At 39.4% G+C, this 24,200-nt stretch overlaps 2 protein-coding genes across 2 annotated transcripts; both read left to right on the top strand.

Moving 5' to 3' along the window:
* The first annotated feature begins 862 nt into the window (after positions 1-862).
* Positions 863-17,713, top strand: LOC106572594 (carboxy-terminal domain RNA polymerase II polypeptide A small phosphatase 2). The gene is made up of 7 exons (XM_014146916.2): positions 863-1,439; positions 11,950-12,104; positions 13,911-14,015; positions 14,279-14,335; positions 14,997-15,089; positions 15,458-15,643; positions 15,877-17,713. Exons 1-7 carry the CDS (start codon positions 1,379-1,381, stop codon positions 16,000-16,002), a joined length of 783 nt encoding a protein of 260 aa, XP_014002391.1. The 5' UTR covers positions 863-1,378; the 3' UTR covers positions 16,003-17,713.
* A 366-nt stretch (positions 17,714-18,079) lies between these two features.
* bi1 (Probable Bax inhibitor 1) lies at positions 18,080-22,985 on the top strand. Its single transcript, NM_001140663.1, is given in 10 exon segments — positions 18,080-18,207; positions 18,381-18,467; positions 19,068-19,176; positions 21,184-21,304; positions 21,584-21,632; positions 21,761-21,858; positions 22,074-22,153; positions 22,299-22,399; positions 22,518-22,593; positions 22,703-22,985. Coding segments are annotated over 9 exon segments (714 nt in total). The 5' UTR covers positions 18,080-18,207; positions 18,381-18,411; the 3' UTR covers positions 22,727-22,985.
* Positions 22,986-24,200: the final 1,215 nt, after the last annotated feature.

Genomic DNA, 24,200 nt, shown 5'->3' with positions numbered 1-24,200 from the left:
CGGAGGGGCCAGTTGGATAACTCCCTCGGGCAGATAACGTCGGTGGTCCAGTCATGAAGGCCCAATGGGACTCCGCATCGGCAGTAAAACGGGTCCGGATAGGTGATTGTAGCCCAGGAGTGGCTGATGGAACTCTTCAGCTGGCTAGCTCCGGAATAGTTGATGTTAACCCCCGGGACCGACGTTAGCCAATAGTCACTCGGATTGCAGCTAGCTTGCTGCAAGATCCAGGTGTAAATGTGGAAAAAGTGAAGGGGTCTGAACACTTTTTGAATGCACTGTATGTGATGTGTGCAGCACTGCATTTTACAAAAAATACTTAGCTAGCTACCACTTCCTTCATCTGTATATGATGAAGTGTTGTCATGTTGGAGTGCTGGAAAATTACAACAAATCAAGTAAACAGATTACCATTAGTTATGATGGACATAAACATTATATTTAGCAAAAAATGTATATTTAATTGTAAGGAAACAATCATATACGGTGGATAAACTTGAATGCTTAAGTTCGAAGTGCTGTTTTTTTCTTAGTCATTACTGCAATTACTGAAGTCCTGTGTCTCAATTAACTAAAGATGTATAATATTATCAATGACAATATCAATAAAAACAATATTATTATAATGATTGAAGAAAAAAATTGCTTAATTTACTAATACAATTATTACAATCATAAATGCACACTCAGTCGGAACAAAACCAGCGCTGGAACATATTTTGGTGTGGAGTGTGCAGAATGGAGAGGAATGCCTTTGCAACTCCCACTTTCCAAAGATCCAATCCGAAACGACCAACGGTTTCAAGGCGCCCTTGGTGTCCCATTCGAAGAAAAACAAAGCCCCGAAAAAATAAATACATCTCACATTTAAAATCGAATTATATTCATAACCAATTCTCTTTTTGAGAAATATGTCCGCCGATGTAATCTGCTTTCTTTTCCTCCTCTCGGTAATATCAATTTGACGGTGTTGTTTATCTGTAGTAAGGGGAACTTGAAACCGCCCCTTGCCCCATTTCCTCGGTTGTTTTTCTTCTTTCGCCTGTATTCTCCATGTTGTTGGAGCGAAAAGTGAGGTCTTCGCAGAGACAGGAAGGGGCCGTTCGGTTCCGAAATATACTAGCGATAAAGTAAACCGAGACGCGCAGCCGAGGAAAACGCAAAGACGAAAACATATCCAAGCGCCCTGCCCCTCCCAGAAGAAGCAAGAAATAAAGAAGCATTGTTGGTGATGAATTGTAGCGTCTTCCATATCCAACAAAGCCACGGATGACAGTTATCAGGGCAATCATTTAGTAACTTGTCAATATAACCTAATGAAGGCTGCTTATCTCTGTTTGGGGAACGGATTGGATTTTGAGGGCTCTGTGCTTGTCAGATGGAAAGTTCTATCATCACTCAAGTGCAAAAAGAAGACATTCAATTGTCACCGAAAACAGGTAAGAATATGATATGCTCCAGTTTTTGTTTGTTCTGATTAAACATGGGTTTAACTAGAACGGTAAAGGTTAGTTTGATTTGGAGGAGCTTCGTTAAGTAATCAAATACAAGCACTCTAACGTTGATGCAAACATGTTCCCAGCGCGTCCATTTGACAGTTCCAACGTCGCGGATATTGCGCGCGACATTCTAGAGCTCACTGTTTTTCTTAACGGTCGGAAATGTACACATTGGATTCATTTTGCATATAAATAGACTACGTTGAATATCAATATTATTTCATGATGATTCAAGCCGCCACATTCAACTGATGCTGAACATGGATTGGTTTTCAAAGGTATTATGGAACACCTGCATAATTGGAAAGGGAAAACCCCTCTGGTACAAACACATTTTTGACAATGTAAGAGCAAAGGCTATTTGAAAAACTGTATCGCATTACATGTCTTTTGTCATCACAAATTCAAGGTTGCCAATAATATTCAGTCACTGTTTGTTGCTTACTGTAAACAATTCAAATCAATATTTATTTCCCATTTTACATGATTGGACTTTCAAGACCAATCAAATGATTCAGTTGTTGATGCTACAGTATTTCTATCGATCAAAACAAGGCTACAACATCCAATATCAAATTATTATTAGCCAATAATTATAATTTCATTAATTGACAGACGAATAATTTTGCATGTAAAATGTTCAACCAAACCACCACAAATTTAGCCTACCCTGTGTTTTTCATTTAGGATATATCTCTCCAGCTGTTGTATGTCGCCGTTCCATATATTACTTTGTCACATATGTCTCTAAGCAGCCATACACACAGCACAGCCATGTCTTGTTTTTGTTCGCAGGCTCAGGCTGGAGACACATCAAGGCAGATCAATGCGCGCCAGTGTGGCACGCTGTCCTAATGTTATTATAAAAATATCACATCACAGGCCTATACAATACAAAGATTGTCAGGTGTATGATATACAATTTGCTGTTGGAAATTAAACCAACAACGGTTGCGGATGAGAAACATAACCGTAAAAATGCCAGGTGCCGCGGTCGGTATTGACAGTGGAATGCACAAGCACACCCCTCAGCACACGCCCTCCGCCGCCCATTGTAAAGCGCGGTTTCAAAGAATCTTTGTTTTCATGCTTCAGGCAGTCCGGTTTGAATTGGAGGGTAGGGTACTGCTGTATGGTTATAGTTGTTTTACAATACCAGATTATGTGTGATGGGAGCAGCAGGGTTATCCTATGTATGCTCAACAGATACAAATCTAATAGATTATTTGATTATTATAGATAGTTTTTTTTCTCATTTATCATATTTGTTTTGGATATATTCAGGAATAGGCTATCCTACACTTTAAAATGGCTTTTTGGCACTAGCATGTTATGTTTGTGTTGTCGTGGATTTCCTTTATAAACAATCATTTTTACAAGTAAACTGCTGGGTAATATGCCTATACACGTCAGCCCTAAACGATTTTGGTAACACTTTATTTGAAGGGTACCTACATAAGGGAGACTTCATAACACATTCATAATGCTTTCATAAACAATACATGCGCATTTCATAGATGCATATGCCAACAACCACATGAATTAGGGATGGGCATTTTACTTTTTTTGACTGTTCAAGTACTCGCATTATTATTTTTTTCCCGAGTACTCCAATGGAAAAAAGTATATTTTTAGAACACAAGGCCTGCACTGGAAAAACATATGTGCACATTTATCTATAAGTCTATGCCAACAGTGTGCAACAATGCTTCATTTATCATAACAGTTACAGATAACAAATCCTAATTGCTAAATTGCCATATTCAGTCAATAAAAAAGCAAGTGCCATTGAAGATTAATTTATTGAAACCATACTATCAACTGGTTATATTATATTGTGGAACACAATCTTTTTAAAAAGACACACATTTTATTGTAAAAAAACATGATGTTATATAACAGAATAAAATATATCCGAATATTTTTCCAAATGAAAAAAGTTGCCAGTGCAAGTGATGCGCATCTCGAGTCTGGGAAAGTTATTCTCAAGTCGTGATCATTTGAAACGGGGATCAATTTGGCCAGTTAGAAATCAAAATCTGTCTTCTTTTCGACAGATGTTCAATTTAGTTTATTCTGCCGCTTCTTTGTAATTTTCTAAATGGCTTATCAATTCCAGATTGAACACTGCATGGTAATGAATGCTTAATGATTCTGGTGAAAATATGCTCTTTGTCTTTATCAAACTAATGTTTTTGCATATTTTCAGTGTGGAACCTGTCTATGTTTAGGGGGGTTATAGCCTAGACTAACTAATTCTAAATGGCACTAGCAGTTTGCAAAGTAGCCTAAGTGGAAACTAGATGGGACACAATTATTCCTAATCTGCAGCTCATTGTTGGAATGCATATTTTCCTACATCAATCAAGCAGTCCATTTTGAATTTGTGATAAAACTGTCATCATTTGGCAAGGAATATAGCTTGTGTATCCCATCAGTTAGATACCATTTTATAGACAGTTATTTCTATAGGAGCTTGTGTGCACACTCAGCACGCATGTGTGTAGGGAGCGGTCGGAAGGCAATCGAGGGACTGAGACAAGGAGGGGAAAGGGAATTTAGGGAGAAGAACTGTGTGATGCTTGGGTTGGTTTCTTTTTTTGTTGTGCCCCGCAAATGCTGATGTGCAATTGGAACACCAGAGTCAAAGCAAATTAACGTTGGCTTCAAGACAAAATGTCAACATTTTTCGGGACAATTTTACTTGCCTGTTTGGGCAGCCACAAAGCACAGTCCACCAAATAGTTTTATATTATTTGAAGAAAATTGATCTCTGGTTAAAGATCAAGCTTTGACGTCCGTTCAAGTACTTATGTCATCTCTAACATGAATACTGCAGATTTCAACTTGTGGTTGTTGACAATGACATTACTGAAATGCTAAAGAGCTTCTTTATGAATATGTTAAGATGCTTACAGACGGGCCATCATAGACTTCAATGGGAGTAGGGCGTGGCGGAGTGGCAAAACACAAGCAGTTTTGCAAGCAGTGTGGTTCCTGGTGCTCGCTCCCATGAGCGGCGCCGCTGGCCCTGCTCTTGAGGCACCAAAAGATGAAATTAGCTGAAGTCTTGAGCGGCCGATGCACATGGTTGACCAATGAGCAGAGTTCATCTTGTCAACCATTGTTTTAATGACAACATTTGAGCTGACCAGGACCGCTGGTCTCTACACACTGTAGGCAGATTTTCTCCCGGTTCAATTTCCGTTTACATTGGCCCATCTGTAAGTGCCTTTGTGAAGTCCTTATGTAGGTACCCTTCAAATAGTGTTACCCCAAGTGCTTTAAGTTACATAATATATTAAAAATTATTTATCTTGAGTTCCCATACACTCTTCCTCAATTCCTTGGTTATGTACACTAAATGTATAAAAGTATTTGGCAATTTCAGCCACACCCGTTGCTGACAGGTGTATAAAATCAAGCACACCGCCATGCAATCTCACAAACATTGGCAGTAGAATGGCCTTATTGAAGAGCTCAGTGACTTTCAACATGGCACCGTCATAGGATGCCACCTTTCTGACAAGTCAGTTCATCAAATTTCTGCCCTGCTAGAGCTGCCCCAGTCAACTGTAAGTTTTGTTATTGTGAAGTGGAAATGTCTAGGAGCAACAATGGCTCAGCCGTGAAGTGGTAGGCCATACAAGCTCACAGAACGGGATTACAGAGTGCTTAGGCGTGTCGTGCGTAAAAATCAACTGTCCTCGTTTGCAACACTTGCTACCGAGTTCTAAACTGCCTCTGGAAGCAAACGTCAGCACAAGAACTGTTCGTCGGGAGCTTCATGAAATGGGTTTCCATGGCCGAGCAGCAGCACACAAGCCTAAGATCACCATGCGCAATGCCTAGCGTCAGTTGTAATGGTGTAAAGCTTGCCGACATTGGACTCTGGAGCAGTGGAAACGTGTTCTCTGGAGGGATGGATCATGCTTCACCATCTGGCAGTCCGACGGACAAATCTGGGTTTGACGGATGCCAGGAGAAGGCTACCTGCCCAAATGCATAGTGCCAACTGTAATGTTTGATGGTGGAGGAATAATGGTCTGGGGCTGTTTTTCATGGTTCGTGCTAGGCCCCTTAATTCCAGTGAAGGGAAATCTTAACCCTACAGCATACAATGCCATTCTAGACAATTCTGTGCTTCCAACTTTGTGGCATCGGTTTGGGGAATGCCCTATCCTGTTTCAGCATGACAATGACCCCGTACACAAACCAAGGTCCATACAGAAATGGTTTGTCGAGATCGGTGTGGGAGATCTTGACTGGCCTGCACAGGCCAGGCCCTGACCTCAACCCCATCGAACAACTTTGGGATGAATTGGAACGCCGACTGCGAGCCAGGCCTAATCGCCCAACATCAGTGCCTGACCTCACTAATGCTCTTGCGGCTGAATGAAAGCAAGTCCCCTCAGCAATGTTCCTACATCTAGTTGAAAGCCTTCCCAGAAGAGTGGAGGCTGTTATAGCAGCAAAGGGGGACCCACTCCATATTTGATGACCATGATTTTGGAATGAGATGTTTGACGAGCAGGTGTCCACATACTTTTGTAGTGTATCATCATTCCAATTGCTGCAAACGCCCCCCAAAGATGAAAGGAAGAGAATGATAGAAGGTGGGAAATTAAAAGTTAGTATCAAAGCTTGAGGTTAAGAATCAGGAGAGAGTCTCATAACAAACACTATTTCACAAAATATGACAAGCATGTTGAGTGTTGTCGTGATGTGACTATCATTAATCTGATGACTGTTATTTATTTTATCAAACTGTTTAATTGATATTCTATTAAATGAATCATGTAACAATTAACTCATTAGGAATTTGGGGCACCACAGGAAAAGTTATTTAACGAGTTACTATTCTATTACCTCATCAGTCTCATTCTGAATGTCGCAATATCCCTGGATCCGCAAGAACCCTATCCCTTTGAATATTCAGTACTACACAAATTGATTTAATCATTTTATTTATTAACCTGTTAGGGCTAGGGGGCAGTATTGACACGGCTGGATAAAAAACATACCCGATTTAATCTGGTTACCACTCCTACCCAGTAACTAGAATATGCATATACTTATTACATATGGATAGAAAACACCCTAAAGTTTCTAAAACTGTTTGAATGGTGTCTGTGAGTATAACAGAACTCAAATGGCAGGTCAAAACCTGAGAGATTCCTTTACGGGAAGTGGCCTGTCTGACCATTTCTTGAACTTCTTTTCCATCTCTATCTTTTACTAAGGATCTCTGCTCTAACGTGACACTTCCCACGTCGTCCATAGGCGCTCAGAGCCCGGGAAAAATCAGAATGTCGTCATTCCAGCCCCAGGCTGAAACACATTATCGCCTTTCTCAAGTGGCCGATCAAGGGACTCTGGGCTTATGCGCGTGACCCGACCGCCCCCGCCTTTGTGATTTTTTTTTTCCTCTGTTTGCCGAAAAGGAGATTCCCTGTCGGAATATTATCGCTTTTCTACGAGAAAAATGGCGTAAAAATGGATTTTAAACAGCGGTTGACATGCTTCGAAGTACGGTAATGGAATATTTAGAATTTTATTGTCACGAATTGCGCCATGCGCGCGACACTTCTTTACCATTTCGGATAGTGTCTGGAACGCACGAACAAAACGCCGCTATTCGGATATAACGATGGATTATTTTGGACCAAACCAACATTTGTTATTGAAGTAGCAGTCCTGGGTGTGCATTCTGACGAAGACAACAAAAGGTAATGAAACTTTTATAATAGTAAATATGATTATGGTGAGTGCTAAACTTGCCGGGTGTCTAAATAGCGAGCCCGTGATGCCTGGGCTATGTACTTAGAATATTGCAAAATGTGCTTTCACCAAAAAGCTATTTTAAAATCGGACATATCGAGTGCATAGAGGAGGTCTGTATCTATAATTCTTAAAATAATTGTTATGCTTTTTGTGAACGTTTATCGTGAGTAATTTAGTAAAATGTTAGCGAATTCCCCGGAAGTTTGCGGGGGTATGCTAGTTCTGAACGTCACATGCTAATGTAAAAAGCTGGTTTTTGATATAAATATGAACTTGATTGAACAAAACATGCATGTATTGTATAACATAATGTCCTAGGGTTGTCATCTGATGAAGATCATCAAAGGTGAGTGCTGCATTTAGCTGTCTTCTGGGTTTTGGTGACATTATATGCTGGCTTGAAAAATGGGTGTCTGATTATTTCTGGCTTGGTACTCTGCTGACATAATCTAATGTTTTGCTTTCGTTGTAAAGCCTTTTTGAAATCGGACAGTGTGGTTAGATTAACGAGAGTCTTGTCTTTAAATAGCTGTAAAATAGTCATATGTTTGAGACATTGAAGTAATAGGATTTTTAAGGTTTTGAAAATCGCGCCACAGGCTGCAAGTGGCTGTTACGTAGGTGGGACGAATTCGTCCCGCCTAGCCCAGAGAGGTTAACCTGTTATGGATAGGGGGCAGTATTTTCACGGCCGGATAAAAAATGTACCCGATTTAATCTGGTTATTACTCCTGCCCAGAAACTAGAATATGCACATAATTAGTAGATTTGGATAGAAAACACCCTAAAGTTTCTAAAACTGTTTGAATGGTGTCTGTGAGTATAACAGAACTCATATGGCAGGCCAAAACCTGAGAAGATTCTATATGGGAAGTGCCCTGTCTGACCATTTCTTGGCCTTCTGTAGCCTCTTTATCGAAAATACAGGATCTCTGCTGTAACGTGACATTTTCTAAGGCTCCCATAGGCTCTCAGAAGGCGCCAGAACGTGGAATGATAACTCTGCAGTCTCTGGGCGAAAAACAGCAAGGGTTTTGGAGAGTGCTCCTTCTGAGAACAATGACACTGGTGTGCATGCATGTGAAGACTCCATTTTCTTATTTCAGTGTTTGAACGGATACGTCTCCCGGTTAGAATATTATTGCTATTTTACGAGAAAAATCGCATAAAAATTGATTTTAAATAGCGTTTGACATGCTTCGAAGTACGGTAATGGAATATTTTGATTTTTTTTTGTCACAATACGAGCCGGCGCGTCACCCTTCGGATAGTGTCTTGAACGCAAGAACAAAACGCAGCTATTTGGATATAACTATGGATTATTTGGAACCAAAACAACATTGGGTGTTGAAGTAGAAGTCCTGGGAGTGCATTCTGACGAAGAACAGCAAAGGTAATCCAATTTTTCTTATAGTAAATCTGAGTTTGGTGAGTGCCAAACTTGGTGGGTGTCAAAATAGCTAGCCGTGATGGCCGGGCTATCTACTCAGAATATTGCAAAATGTGCTTTCACCGAAAAGCTATTTTAAAATCGGACACCGCGATTGCATAAAGGAGTTCTGTATCTATAATTCTTAAAATAATTATGTTTTTTGTGAATGTTTATCATGAGTAATTTAGTAAATTCACCGGAAGTTTTCGGTGGGTATGCTAGTTCTGAACAAAACATGCTAATGTAAAAAGCTGTTTTTTGATATAAATATGAACTTGATTGAACAAAACATGCATGTATTGTATAACATAATGTCCTAGGAGTGTCATCTGATGAAGATCATCAAAGGTTAGTGCTGCATTTAGCTGTGGTTTTGGTTTTTGTGACATATATGCTAGCTTGAAAAATGGGTGTGTGATTATTTCTGGCTGGGTACTCTCCTGACATAATCTAATGTTTTGCTTTCGTTGTAAAGCCTTTTTGAAATCAGACAATGTGGTTAGATAAAGGAGAGTCTTGTCTTTTAAAATGATGTAAAATAGTCATATGTTTGAAAAATTTACGTTTTTGCATTTTTGAGGTATTTGTAATTCGCGCCACGCTATACCATTGGATATTGGTGAGGGAACGTCTAGATGTAAGTTAACTAACTAAATAATAACACAGAATACCATACACACTTACATGAGATAAAAGTCCCTAGTGGATTGACATGGTATGACTGCTTGTTACACAATGGAAAGGGGGTGGGGAAAGATAAAGAGAGTGAACATATCGTACATACATTTGGAAACTACACTCGCAGAAATATGAATACTTTGCACATGAACGACCGCTCATTCGGATAAGAAAGGCAATGTATATATTTACGCGTAGATGTCTTTGTCGTCTCTGTTGAAACCACTCAGTCCGTCTATGGGGTGTGGTTCGGTGTAAGTCTCTGGTTGTCCACCAGAGGTAACAATCTCCTTATGCTTCTTTGGTCTTGGAGTGTTTGTTAGGATAGATACTTCAGACGTATCTACGGTGGTCAGAGGGATCTGTCCTTCCCCCTCGTGTTGAGAGTTAAATGTCCTACAACCAATTTTACATGTACAGCTGCAGACTGTGAATGTTCTGGTCTAGTCTTTACCTTCTTCACTCGCGTTGAGGGTTTCAGAGCTTCTAACCATTTCGTAATGTGTAGCCAACGCTCCACGCTGTCTGGTCTTGTAGTTTTAACCATTCGTGACGCCCGGTTTACACCGTCCATCTGCTTGGTCCCTAGTTGATTATTAAGGGTTCAGCTCTCGACCACTTTACACGCCAGCAGCGACCCGGCACGTTTTGGTCTGGTTTCCAAAGTTTCTAACCATTTCAACGTGTGGACCGCAGCCTCACGTTCTCTAGTCTAGTTTTCATAGGTTTCAACCATTTCGAAATGTTCAGCTCACGCTGTCTGTCACGCTGGTCTGATGTAAATTTCGTTAGCGAGTCCTTTTAAGCACTCTGGTCGGAAAGGCGGCTCCATCACACTGACACGAACTCTGAGCTCACTTGGGCGTGGCTACTGACAGCATAATTTTGCATGGAAAAACAATTCTCATTTAGAATGCTAAAATCACATTGCTTTCTTCACAAAAGTATTCTCATATTTAATCATCATTTTTTTACAACGTTTAGATGTTAACCTGATATACACAGTGTACAAGCTCTTCAAGTTACAATGTTTCCTTTATAACGTTTTTCTATCCATTTGAATGACATCACAAAATGGACATTAATTTTCCATATTCCATCTCTCATCATTCCCATCATTCGGATGTTGAAATATATTGTCCCAGTGTTCATTGTTTGATGTTGAAGTTTTGGGTGGCCACTCTTCTGTAACACAAAGACATTCCATTCTCCCAAACTAGAGACCAGAAAGCAGTTGGTCTGCTGCATTACAATTTACGATCGAGGTGAGGTGTCATAAAAACCACACATCAATCCCCCCTCTGCTCTGTAGAGCTGATCCAGTGTAACCGGATCTTTGGATCCTCACAGGAGAGTCATGACAGTGTTCAGATGTGTGAATCACACTTTTTCTTTTTGAATCCGTTTTTTACTAATCCCTTCGATAGCTTTAGTCAGTACAGCCATCTGTGTTCTGTATATCAGAGCCATCCATACATTCGATTTTTATATGAACTCTCATACTATTACCAGTGGTGCTATGCATATCCAACCAAAGAATAGATGCTATTTGCCTCCTCTGGTGTAACCTTTGTGAACCATGACACATTTTTACATTGACTGATCAAAGGGGCTTGAAGCATTGAGGTGTGACTGGCTTCAGCTTGCTCCACTCCAACCAGAGATCTTGTTCCAGGAGAGTCAGTGAAATGGTTGGAATGTTTTCTGTCTGTCTTTTTTTTTATACAGCAGAAGTTACTGACGGTATCCTAAATGACACACTACTCCCTATATAGTGCACTACTTTTGACAAGGGCCCTGTGGGGATTAGGGTGCCATTTGAGACTCAGTCACTGCCTGGTGAAGAGTGTGGGTTTTCCCGCACTCTCAATGATTATATAACATGTACCAACCTCTTCCAGCAGCAGCAGCAACCTCATTAAAGGCAGATTTTTATTTGTGTGTGTGTGTGTGTGTCCAACTGTGCTTGTGTCCGTGCGTGCGTGTGCAGGCTGGCTGGCATCTCTGTAGTGTAGAGGGAAGCCTTTCGTGTAGGGAGCACAGAGTTCATTCTACATGTGTGCAGTAACTATGTTTCTCAAAATGGAGGAAATCCTCCTTACTACTTTATGGGAAAATCTTGAGAAATTCACATCATACATTTCCCTAACATCTACAGATGTAGGGTCTTAACTTGAGCCAGTTTGCTACAGCAGGAAAATAATCCTGCAACAAAAAGAAATGTGGATGAAATTCATGGACGTTTATGGAAGGGTTGATACATTTTTCTACGGGAAAATCAAGTCTGAAATGTCAAAGTGGAAATTACAAACTTCAAAAGCCTTTTTAAACCTCAAATATTCTCCAAGTTTTAAAGTTCTCCTGCAACAGGGGGATCAAATAAAACTCCTACATCTGTACCTGGATTAAAAGAACCTTCATTGCAGGTGGAATCACCATAATGTGTTGGTGAATAGCATTTTCATTTGGGACAAATCCATATATCACTGAAGAGTTTTGATCAAAAGCTTTTTGTGTCGTAGACCTACAGCATTCTTCTTTTTGGTCTTGTGACAGGCGAGGTGAGCAGATCTTCTCTGAAGAAGCCTAGGAGCTGTAACATCTTCAAAGCACTCTTCTGTTGCCTCAGAGGAGCACAGGATGCCCGAAATCCACCATCACCTTCACAAGATGCCTTGCTGGAGCCACAGGACAATGGGGACGTTGTCAAGGTAACAGAATATATTATTCTCAACATCTCGGCAGAATTGTTGTTGTAATTATCCATATAGAGTGTATGGGCTGTAGTTTACTGTATTTTAACCAAGTGTGGCACTATTATGTAGCCTAAAAAGTGTCCTTTTGCATTTTGTTATGTTTGCAAAGCTTGTTTGGACCGCTAAAGCAGATTACAAATGAATAGTTTTAACCACAAAGTTTCACACATTGTAATTTGGCCAGTCTTAGACTTTTTTATAGGACATGAATCTTGTGTGTACAGTTTAGCTACATATTTTTAAACCCAAACAACTGTCAGGCTTAGCTCAGCTTTCTTTTTATTTTACAACTGTCAACTTCCTCATCAAGAGTTTAACAACTCTGCCATGGTTATTACAGGAAAATAATATATTTTATATAAGCAGACAATAACTACACAAGTGATTGCTTTCCTATCTTGAGCAATACCCTGTGAGAATTTGTGGGATTATTGCCCGTTGATGTTATAACAGCATGATGCAATATAAAATGGCTGCTGCACCTGTTGTGAACTTGTTGAACACTATAACCATGACTGTTGGCGGATAGAGAGTAGTTTAGGTCTGTTCATATTGATCTCCTATGATGATAAGACAGCTGAGTGCCTTGCAATCCACTAAGGCTAAACAGTGGTGCAGTGGGCCTACAAAGAGTGGATAATGTGATGTGCATGTCAGTTCATGTTGGAGACATTAGATATGTACAGTATTTTGTACCTGGTGCGTCATAACCGAAGTGTACAGAAGAATGACAAGGTGTGTGTTGCCCACAAGCCACTAGTGAGGCTGTCAGTGTAGGGGCGCTAGCGCCATGTAAAGGCGTCCGCATGCTTCCCATCCCAAACAGTTCCTGCATATATTAAAACAACATTTTGTGATGTTTTGGTTTTCGGCAAGGGTTTTTCGGCTGTTCGTGCACACAAAAAGTTTTCCTGACGCAAGCCGAAGCTCAGTAGCCAAAGTATACACCCCTTCGTCGGGAATTGGTCAACAGTAGGAATTCTTCAATGAATTGTTTTGTTGTCATTCAACGAGAAACGACTCGGTTTTCATGCAAATATTTCCGCTTGAGAAATACAGCACCAAACATCTTAGTTAGATGTAAAATTGCGTGACTAAGACCGCCTCGGCAAAAAAACGTAAAAATGAATTACATATATCTGGAGTTATCTTAATTCGGACTATATTGAAGAAATGGCTTCAGCATCTCAAGAGGGACAAACAGTACAATTGCCGTTTTTTTTTTTTTCACATTGTCTAGTGTCCTCCAGGCAGCACTGGAGCAATGAGGAAGCTGTAGCTGTTGTGAAGCATGGGTATTGTTTGGGTCTCTGAATTTAATCTGATATTCTATTATTACAGTATTATTACACAGTTAGAGCTCTTTTACCCCTACCTACATGTACATATTACCTCAACTACCGCGTAACCCTGCAGATTAACATGGTACCGGTTGTTAATTTAGTGTTAGTATTTCCTTTTTTAATTTAGCACATTTTTCTTACTTTTTAACTCTGCATTGTTGGTAAAGGGCTCGTAAGTAAGCGTTTCACATTAAAGTCTACACCTGTTGCAATCCGCGCATGTGACATAACATTTGATTTAATTTCAACTGCAGTTATTCCCTGTGCTTGTAGAGTGAGGCAATATGTTTATTAAGCATAAGAAAAGCCTAGTAAAAAGGGTAAGATGTGGTGTTCTCTGCACAGTCCTGTACTGTACTCTGTAGTACTGGCTATAGATTGTGACCCTGTATGTCCCCTGTTTTCTCCTCCACCACAGCTGTCATCAGGGCCCAGCCTGCTGCCTGAGATGACACCCCAGGACCAGGGGAAGATATGTGTGGTCATAGACCTGGATGAGACACTGGTGCATAGCTCATTCAAGGTAGCTACCGCTTTTCCACCCACTCACTGTTACATGTGGTTTTGTAAGGGGTGTTTGTATCCAATGCAAAGGTAAAAGAGGACATTTCATGAAATTAATTAGAATTTTGAATTACATAAAAAAAAAGTGAATTGTTTGATTTATGTGATTTATAGTTTAGCATCTAATTTAGCGATTTGATCCTATGTAATTACATACAGTATAACTGTAAAGCCCAGGAGCATCATAACAACAATCTTCCACGGTGTTCCTTCTCTCCTCAGCCTATCAGTAATGCAGATTTCATAGTGCCTGTGGAGATTGAGGGGACCACACACCAGGTAAAATCTTCATCTGAATATGTTATCTGTGTGCTTGTAGAGGTGGGTGGGTGGGTTGGTATTGTGTGTGTGTGTGTGTTATGGTCAGTGTTTGCCGAGGTTAAAATAGGATGGGTCTCGGGACAGATGTTTGTTATGGGCGCTGTATGAGCCCTCTACTGGACAAAAGTTGAATGGGAAAGGAAGTAAACAGTTCAATTCAGCTTAGTCAGTTCACCTTTCAGAAGATTTTGCTCACCAATGCAATGCACCAGAGGTAATATTTAAACTCTATATATTGAAATGTACTGGAGTCTGCTGTACAGGCAAAACTACATGCAAAACTTGCACTTCAGGTTAACATGAGAACTGTTGTGGTGTTTGGGATTCTTCTCCATGGGCCTCTGCCTGGTTCAAGTAATCCAGGATAGGCTGGTTAACACCTGTACGGCCTATTCTTGATTACTTGTTTCAGGAACCGGCCACCAGCAACTGAGATGGGAACAAAATGGACACAGCAGAGGAAGAAGAGTTAAAGTTACCTTCCAAATATTTTCTTCCAGATACTTTATTACTGTTCAATTATAAAGCAATTGCTAAAATACTTTGTAACAAGCAGAAATGTATGTTACTATACAGGTAAAAGAGCTACCAAAGCTTCATGCCAGGTGTTTGTTTTCAGGTATACGTGCTGAAGAGGCCATATGTGGATGAGTTTCTACAACGAATGGGAGAGCTGTTTGAGTGTATTCTGTTCACTGCCAGTCTTGCCAAGGTAAGCTGAAAAGACCTAACGAAACCTTATCTTGTCTTGACATTTGCCCTATTTGTTGTTCTTCATGAAAAAACCTGTTGTATTTTAGTTTAGAAAGTCTTAATACTTTGTCTTTCACAATCCTCCATAGCCTTTTCCCCATGCACTAGGTGACCTTTGTAGTACCAAAGACTGCTTTGTACATTTGCATATTATGAGCTAGCATACATTCCATAATGTAACCCATAGTTACATTATTAGTAGCTTTGGTGCCTTGATGACACTTTGTTAGTCCTGACCAAACTCCCTTTCCTTCTTCCTCTTGCCATTTCCTCCCTTCCCTGATCCCGGTCTTTCTCCTTTTCCCCCTCTTCTTTGCCTGCCCCCAGTATGCAGATCCAGTGACTGACCTGTTGGATCAGTGCGGGGTATTCCGGGCACGGTTGTTCCGGGAGTCCTGTGTGTTCCACCAGGGATGCTACGTCAAAGATCTCAGCCTGCTGGGCCGAGAGCTCCATAAGACCCTCATCCTAGACAACTCTCCTGCCTCCTACATCTTCCACCCAGAGAATGCTGTGAGTTTGAGTTTCATTCAACTTCTGTCAACTCAAATGTGACCTCTTTCAGGATTCAAAGTGATTACTAATAGGATACTAGTTCTGATTCTACTGCATTCTGATTCTATTCTAACCTGATATTCCACTTAACTGTTGGATTTGGTAGTTATATATGACAAGAATATACAGTTATCAATACTGCAAAGAAAGCGTTAGTAAGTGAGTGAATGGTTTCTCTGATGCTCCCTCAGGTTCCTGTGGTGTCCTGGTTTGATGATGTGGAGGATGCTGAGCTGCTCCACCTGCTGCCTGTGTTTGAGGACCTGAGTCAGGCAGAGGATGTCTACACCAGACTGGGGGAGCTACGAGCACCATGATGGAGGGACCCTGCTGATGAGCACTTCATGACATTCTAATGCCTTTTCTCTGGCTCTGAGTATCTCTCTCTGTCAACCACTGTCTGATAGTTCTGAGCGAGAACTGCCAAAATACTGTAGAGTACTACAGTCATTCCAAATGAATATGAATAAAGTGGTTATTTTTTCCAAACCAGAAGCCTGCATGGCCTGATCTGACTCAGGACACTTGTATCTTTGTGCCTTTTTCCTAAACAAACACAAAAAGCAAGCAGCTCAAACTGTTTTTATTAGTATTTTGTTAAAAAAAAAGAAGAGAAAAAAAAGAATCTTCCAATCTCGCTATGCAATCCTCTTCTGTAATCATGATGAACTACAGTGCTACTTGTTATACGGTTCACACAGTCAAATCCAGAATGCCAACAGAATGTAACCTTACATGTTCCTAGATATATGACCAGTTAGTATATGCTCACGTACTAGATGTTTAAGTGATACGTATGTAAATATTTGTATTATTTACTGTAAAATGGCCAACAAAGCAAAATGCCACTCCATTTAAGTACTGAATATATTAGAATAAATAATGTCTTCATAAAGTTTTGGAGACTTTATATACATTATATCAATGTATTTTTCTGAATACCATTAATGGCATGCATACAGTGACGTTATAAATCTTTAAAAAGCTTCTTGAGTTGATCATTTGGGACCACATTTTTTAAAGATTAATTCCTTTATGGTCACTTGAATGCAGACATACTGGATGCATGGCTACTCAGCAAAAGTGTATTATATTGTCGCTCTTAGAATATTTGGTCTAGTCTAACATGTTTTTCTGTTTTTCTTGGAATACTAAATGACAAAATTGCACTTGTTGTTTTATAAGTAAGACTACCTTTCAAATTCAGTCAGAGACATCATGCACTGCCTGTGCAGATATATGCACCCTAATGCCATGCTGAATGTGGTCAAATACTGTATTAAAAAAAGGATATGTAGTTGTGGTACTCTTAATTCTGAAATGATATGCCTTTTTTTCTTATACATTTTGTGCATTCGTTTGTGTATTTTTTTGCCCACTACAAGATGGGGTATAGAAACAACAATATTCAAAACATCTGCCAAATTATAATTTGTGCCTAGAGTTTTTGGATTGTGTAAACAAGTTAATCAAACACCACAGATTATTTTCCTCCCAAGAGTGCCTTTCAAACATAACTCTTAACCTTCCAATGCCTCCTCATATCATCATAGGTGATACCAACGACATTGGCTTATCCAAAAAGCAATAACCAAGTTCAGGGTGTAGATCAATGACAAATAACTAGCAAAATCTGGATTATTTTATGTAGGTACAATCAAGTTTGTTTTTATAATGTTAAATATTCGTTTTTAATGTGTAGCTACATGTTGACCACTAAAGAAATGTCCAATCCTAATGAATAGCCAAAGCTATCTAGTTGTTGATATTGTGTAGATTAAGTTGTCTTCGTTGATATTGTTATAATCAAACAAAATAAAGTGTACAAAATGTACGTTTTAAATCAGTAACACATATTAGGCCAATACATTGTTTTTAGTGCTAGGGTAAAAACCAAAACGTGCACCCCTTGGGGTCCCCAGGACCGAGTTTGAGATACAATGTTGCTACTTTCAATAATATTGGACAATTTTTAAAGAAATACATGTATTTTGGAGCCAAACGTTGCCAAATAAAAGTTTGATTATATTTCCTTGTCGGTGTGTGTTTTTGTGGAATAGTCAATTGTTTTGTATTCGTCCAATACAATGATCCTATGTTTTTAAATTCAAACGTTGCCAAATAAAAGTTTGATTATATTTCCTTGTCGGTGTGTGTTTTTGTGGAATAGTCAATTGTTTTGTATTCGTCCATTACAATGATCCTGTAATATTTTCATAATTTGGGCTATCTGGCATCCTTAGGACGTCCATACCCTAAACCCTAACTTTAACCATTTTAAATGTCAACTTCGATGTGGGTATGGACGTCCCAAGGATTCCGGATGGCACCGACAATAGAATGAATAAATGTAAATGAGATTTCCACATTTTTTTGCAATGTGATGATGTCACTACGTTGCGACGCTCGATCGAATGACACGTACAGTTAGTAAACAAGGATAGATAGAAAGTTGTTGTCGAAGGAAATAAAAGACAAGGGATAAAGCTAGCTGGCTAACTACTGTGCCAAGTACGTTTATGGTATGTATTACTATTTTCTTTGTTAACGTTTTATGCTGTTTTAGCTAACGTAACTCTTTGAGTTACAATTCTGGCTAAGTAACGTTAGTTAGCTAGTGTAGCTAGTTAACTAACGGACAGTCAATAATCGTTGGTTACGTTAAAATTAATCTTTGTAATTTCCTTGTTTTTAGATCTGCCAAGATCTCAGAAACCTGTTTTAATATGAACGTGTTTGACCGCAGCATCAAATTGGATGTTCTCCTCAAGTTCTCCCAAATGTAAGCAGAACTCTTCTGTCAAATTTCTAATGCAGATAATAATGCTCTGTATAATGCAGAGCCATACCAATAAATTAATCTGTCGTTTTCAATGGGAATAAATGAAACATAGTGGATAGAACAAGTAAGGAGCTGGGCAGAGCCAAGCACGAGCTAGCGATGTCGTATTGGCGCGTTCTAGCATGTATTTTCATATTTCCTTTAGCAAAAAATCATTCTGTGAAGTGCGTGTGTAATAACTCAATTCGCCCATACACTCCTAAAGAACGCACATTTTTTGAAACTTTGACAAAGGGTCACGTCTACAAAACTTAGGGCACTTTTTAGTTTTGGCAAAATAACTATATTGAGGTCTGGCTTTACTTTCATGAGAAAATCAGCTGAATGCCGGCCCAGTTCCATCTCGCTCCATACTCTCAAACTGCCAGACACTGACTGGGCTTCCTCTCCTCACCAAATTTGGTGGGAAATGGAAATTCCAACTGGATGCTTCAGATTTATACATCTGGTGAAACATCTGACACTTTGTTCTATCTGTCCATACTTATGGTCGCTAGCTAAATGACTAACATGACATGGTTAACACAATGTTTTTCCCAGTTCCCAATCTACCCAGTTACACCTGAAGAATGTCTACTCCAGTTTGGCAGTTTGCATGTTCGTGGCTGCAGCAGGCTCCTACGTCCATGTTGTCACACGGCTCTTTCAGGTAAACAGTAAGCACACTACCCGATAATAGACACACATAGGTAAATACTAGAGGTGAAACGGTATGTGTATTCGTATTGAACCGTTCGGTACAGAGTGCACGGTTCGGTACGCACTGCGAACCGAACAATACATGAATCATATATTATAGCTAGGAAAATATATATAATTGTAAAAAATATATTATTGCATAAACCAATGGTGTATAAATTAATGTGGGAAAAATATCCACATAGTAATAAAGTTGTAGTTGTCTGCAGCTCAGCTCATTAGTTATTGAAGTTGACGTTGGAGAGGGATAATGTAACGATTCCTGTGACCACTGACAAGGCTAGAAATATTGTAAATGCAGTTGCACTAGCTGGATTGGGGCCACAGATAGGATGCTTTCCTCACATTATTAATCTAGCATCTCAAAAAGCAATGTCACCTCCTGTTTTCAAGACAAAACAGGAGATGCTGGAGCTGCCAAACTACAAACTAATCCAAGATGTCACTACTTGACGGAATTCAAGCCATGACATGGTTGAGAGATACCTTGAGCAGAAAGTCACAGTGTATTCTACACTGACTGATCAAGCTGTGAGGAAGAATGTCAAAGATATTGTGACTTTGTCTGAAAATTACCTAAGACTAGCAGAGGAAGTTATCAAAGTGTGCAAACCTCTCAAAACAGTCACAACACTTATATGCACTGAGAGCATTCCATCAGTTTCCGGTCTATGAAAACAATGATCCTGAAATCAATGGTGGCATCTGATGAAGATGAACCCGCAGTAAGGGATGTCAAGACTTCTATCAGAGTTAACCTGGAGCCTAGATATGCTGACCCTGATGTCCAAGACTTCTTACACAAGAGCACCGCTTTGGAGCCTGGTTCAAGTCCCTGCTGCATCTGGATGCTGCTGCTCGTCTGAGAGTCTACAATGAACTCACAGCAGAGATTGTGACCAATATACAACAGGTATTGTATTTATTTTGTTAATGTGACATTTATTATTTTATTAATTAGTGATATATAAATATATATATATATATATATATATATATATATATATATATATATATATATATATATATATATTTCGAACAACAAATCATATTTTTAAAGCCACTTCAAAGAGAGTAATTTTAATCTAATTTAATTCTGCAGGGCTAAGCCACAGATACCACAGGAGCCAACCCCTCTCCAGAGATGTCAGACGACAGGGGTTCTCCTCCAGAAAAGAAGTCTGCCGTGGCTGAGCTTTTTGGGGAGTTGTTCACGACCCAGGAGCAGGGAACCAAGTCAAAGGTCAAGGTCATAGAGGAGGAGGTGACCTCATACAGGGAAGTGGACTGTATTCCCCTGGATGCTGATCCACTTACATGGTGGAAGACCAATGAGTTAATATACCCTCATGTTGCCATGTTAGCAAGGCGCTACCTGGCTGTGCCTGGACCTCTGTCCCTAGCGAGAGTGTATTCTCCACAGTGGCTGACATTTTCACAGTAAGTCGATCTGTGCTCACTGCAGATAATGTGGATAGACTAATCTTAAAGAAAAACTTGAAAATCTGATAAAAATGTTTTTTTTTCTCAAGTAATGTCTCAAGTGGTCCTATTTTGTTTAAGGCACAGCTATGTGACTTAATGCTGATATATGCTGCTGGGCTATGCACTCTTGTTGAAGTTCTATTTTAAATGACTGTATTATTTCATGTTATAAGGCAGGCACTGCTGTTTTTTATTGTCCCTTTGTTTCCATATGCTCCTGGGAATTCAAGCTACCCTGTTTACTATTATAATAAATGGAAAATCTAAATAAAATTACATATTTCTCAGGCATTTATTTTGGCGATGTATCAAAACCGTATCGAACCGTGACACCACTGTACCGTATCGTACCGAACCGTGAGTTTTGTGAACCGTTTCACCCCTAGTAAATACAGTAACGTTCAGATAGATTTTAGGCAATGGTGAAGCTATAACTACTAAAAATACTACTGGCTTTATCCTATTCCTCTAGGGTGGTTTGCTGACTCTTCTGGGTTCCCTGGGCATGGTGGTTTGGTTGTCCATGACACCACACAGCCCAGAGACCGAGAAGAAGAGACTGGCTATCCTTGCAGGGTTTGCTTTCTTCACAGGTAAACTCAGGGCTTTAGACAGCCAATTTTGGCTCTTATTGACTGTTCATTTGTCAGTCATTGGAGAAAAAAAAAAACTCATTATAAAACAGGTTGTTTGAATCCTGGATGCTGATTGGTTGATAGCAGGGAGTTAGTTATTCACCACAATCCCCAGGTAATGCCTGTTAACAGTTCAATTTGAAATGATCAATGCGCATCCACTGTCCCATGGCACAGCCAGGCAATTCATAAACTTTGTCTTCCCTGCAGTCAAATTGACTTTTTCTTTCTCACCAGGTGTTGGTCTTGGACCAGCAATGGACTTTGTCATCATCATTAACCCAAGGTAGAACATTTAAGCGTATGTGCTATTAAATATTGTTGGAAATAATTTCTTAGGAATATTTGTTATTCAATTGAGTCAAGAAGACTGTGTCCTTAAATTGCGTGTCTATCTATCTGGTCTCTCTCTAGCATCATTGTGACAGCCTTCCTTGGAACCTCAATCATCTTTGTCTGCTTCACTCTCAGTGCCCTGTATGCCAAGCGCAGGAGCTTCCTCTTCCTAGGAGGTACAAAGATGTAATGCGCTATTCAGTAGCATAGTTATTTATCTGTTCTGGTCATAATATCTTAACTTACTTGAAAAAACCCTTTTGCTCATTGAGAAGCACAAGTCATTCACACATTTCACAGAATTTGTGTTAATTTAGTCAAGATATAACCCCCCCAAAATCTTGAAACAATGTGTGATTTGTCCTCTTTGACATGTTTGTTGTCTTCTCAGGTACTCTGATGTCTGGCTTGTCTGTCTTGTTCCTGGTGTCTGTGGTGAACATGTTCTTAGGATCAGCGATACTCTTCAAGGTAGCCTAAATATTTATAGAGCCATCTCTTACGACTTGGAGGTGAAGTGATTCCACTCATAAATTTGGAAGTGTGTAATATAATTGTGTGAGGAGGTCTCAGCAAGGTGACTCAGACTTAACATGGCTCTTCTCTTCACTAACAGGCTCACATGTACCTGGGGCTGGTCATTATGTGTGGCTTTGTTCTGTTCGACACTCAGCTCATCATTGAGAAAGCAGAGAACGGAGACAAGGACTACATCTGGTAAAGCTTTATAACATTTCACCAAATAAGCAGTTGTAAAACGTTTTACTTGCTAATGTATTAGAATGAAATATAATATAAAGTCAATTCAATTAAGTCATTGTTTTTCTCTTGAAAGGCATTGCGTGGACCTGTTCCTCGACTTTGTGACCATTTTCAGAAAACTCATGATTCTCCTTGCCATGAATGAGAAGGTAATTTGTTTTATTTTCCCCCAAGACAGAATATTAATCTCATGTAATGTTTACTTTTTCTCATACTAGAAAATGTCACTATGCAAATGGTAATATTTTATATTTTCAGGACAAGAAGAAAGAAAAGAAGTAGATTAAATAAATCCAGTTGAAGTTTCAAATGAAAAACGATCTGTGACAAGGAACAGAACCAGCAACAAAGCCTCTGTCTGCAGTGCTGTTGGTGCTTTTACTATTTGTCGTTCTTGGTTACTTTTTGTCCTTTGATTTGAGCTTGCAAGTGGTTATGATACGGTTGTATTTTAGGCTACTGCTGCAGTGAGAATGCTTGTCCTGTAGGGGGAGTGGTTGTTCTATGAAGGTGTACATAACAGAACTGAACTCTTTGTGCCATTAAAAAAAAAAAAAAGATTTTCAGAAGGCTGTTTGAGCTTTTGGAGATTAATCATAGTTTTATGTTCTAATTTTTTGATTTGTTAATGCTATTCCTCCAACATCTTTAGTTTCGTTTATGGAAGGGATGTGACAGACATCCTGGCCTGTTATGTCTTTATCAAATGACATTTTATTTGTCACATGCGCCGAATACAACAGGTGTAGACCTTACCGTGAAATGCTTACTTACAAGCCCTTAACCAACAATGCAGTTCAATAAATAGTTAAGAAAATATTTACTAAATAAAATAAAAAGTAACAAGAAAATAACAATAACGAGGCTATATACAGGGGGGTACCGGTCCCGAGTCACAACTTATAATTTTCCTCTTATTTACTATTTCACTTACGTTCTTCTTCAACGTAGTGAAATAGTATTGGTAATTCGGCTGACCTTTGATGAAGATGTACAATTGCACTTTATGGTCAGCTTGTGCGCCACAAAAAGGACTGGTCAAGGCTGTAGAATAGATGGACCGATGCGTTCTTGTTAGATTTTTGTTATCTGTAAAGGCCTACTGTGAAAAACATACTTTACCAGTGATAACTTTGAATACATTTATCAAATTAGGTTAACTAAATGCAGTTTTCATTGCAGATATACATTTCAAGATCAAGGTATAAGGTGTCATTTTATTTTATTTGTGCTTCAGTGTGAACACATGAACAAGAAATAATCAAAAACCTTTTTAAAAGAATGTTGACATCTTAGCTGTTCAAGATGAACTAAATGCTTTCTTGGCAGTTAGAGAAAATCTTAACACCATCAACAAATAATTTTACATAAAATTACATGTATTCAATAGTGGAAAATTAAGCTCAAGATGAAGGATTCGGTACATTGGGCGTACTGATAAAGAGAAGGATTTATTTGTATTATTGGTAATGAGTCTTTGCATGTTCAGTGTTCCAGCGCTCTGTAGGTGAAGGTTGGAGTAAGACTTAACAAGACATATTCAATTTCAACATAAAATATATTTTTTGGTGGGAATGTTCGATATTGTCATCATGTGTATTACCTAGTACTATGCGATACATCAGATCAAGCCCGAACTGCGATGTTGTAGAATATTGACCTGTTGGAAACGACATCATTTCGCGGAGAACCCGTGGTAATGACCATAATCCATTGCGCAGCTACTTGTCCGGTCGGCTTATTTTAGGCATGCTAC

This window comes from Salmo salar, chromosome ssa15 (assembly GCF_905237065.1).
Source record: "Salmo salar chromosome ssa15, Ssal_v3.1, whole genome shotgun sequence".
Classification (NCBI taxonomy): Eukaryota; Metazoa; Chordata; class Actinopteri; order Salmoniformes; family Salmonidae; genus Salmo; species Salmo salar.
Note: the sequence above shows the minus strand (reverse complement) of the source record. Positions and strands in the feature narration are given on the sequence as shown.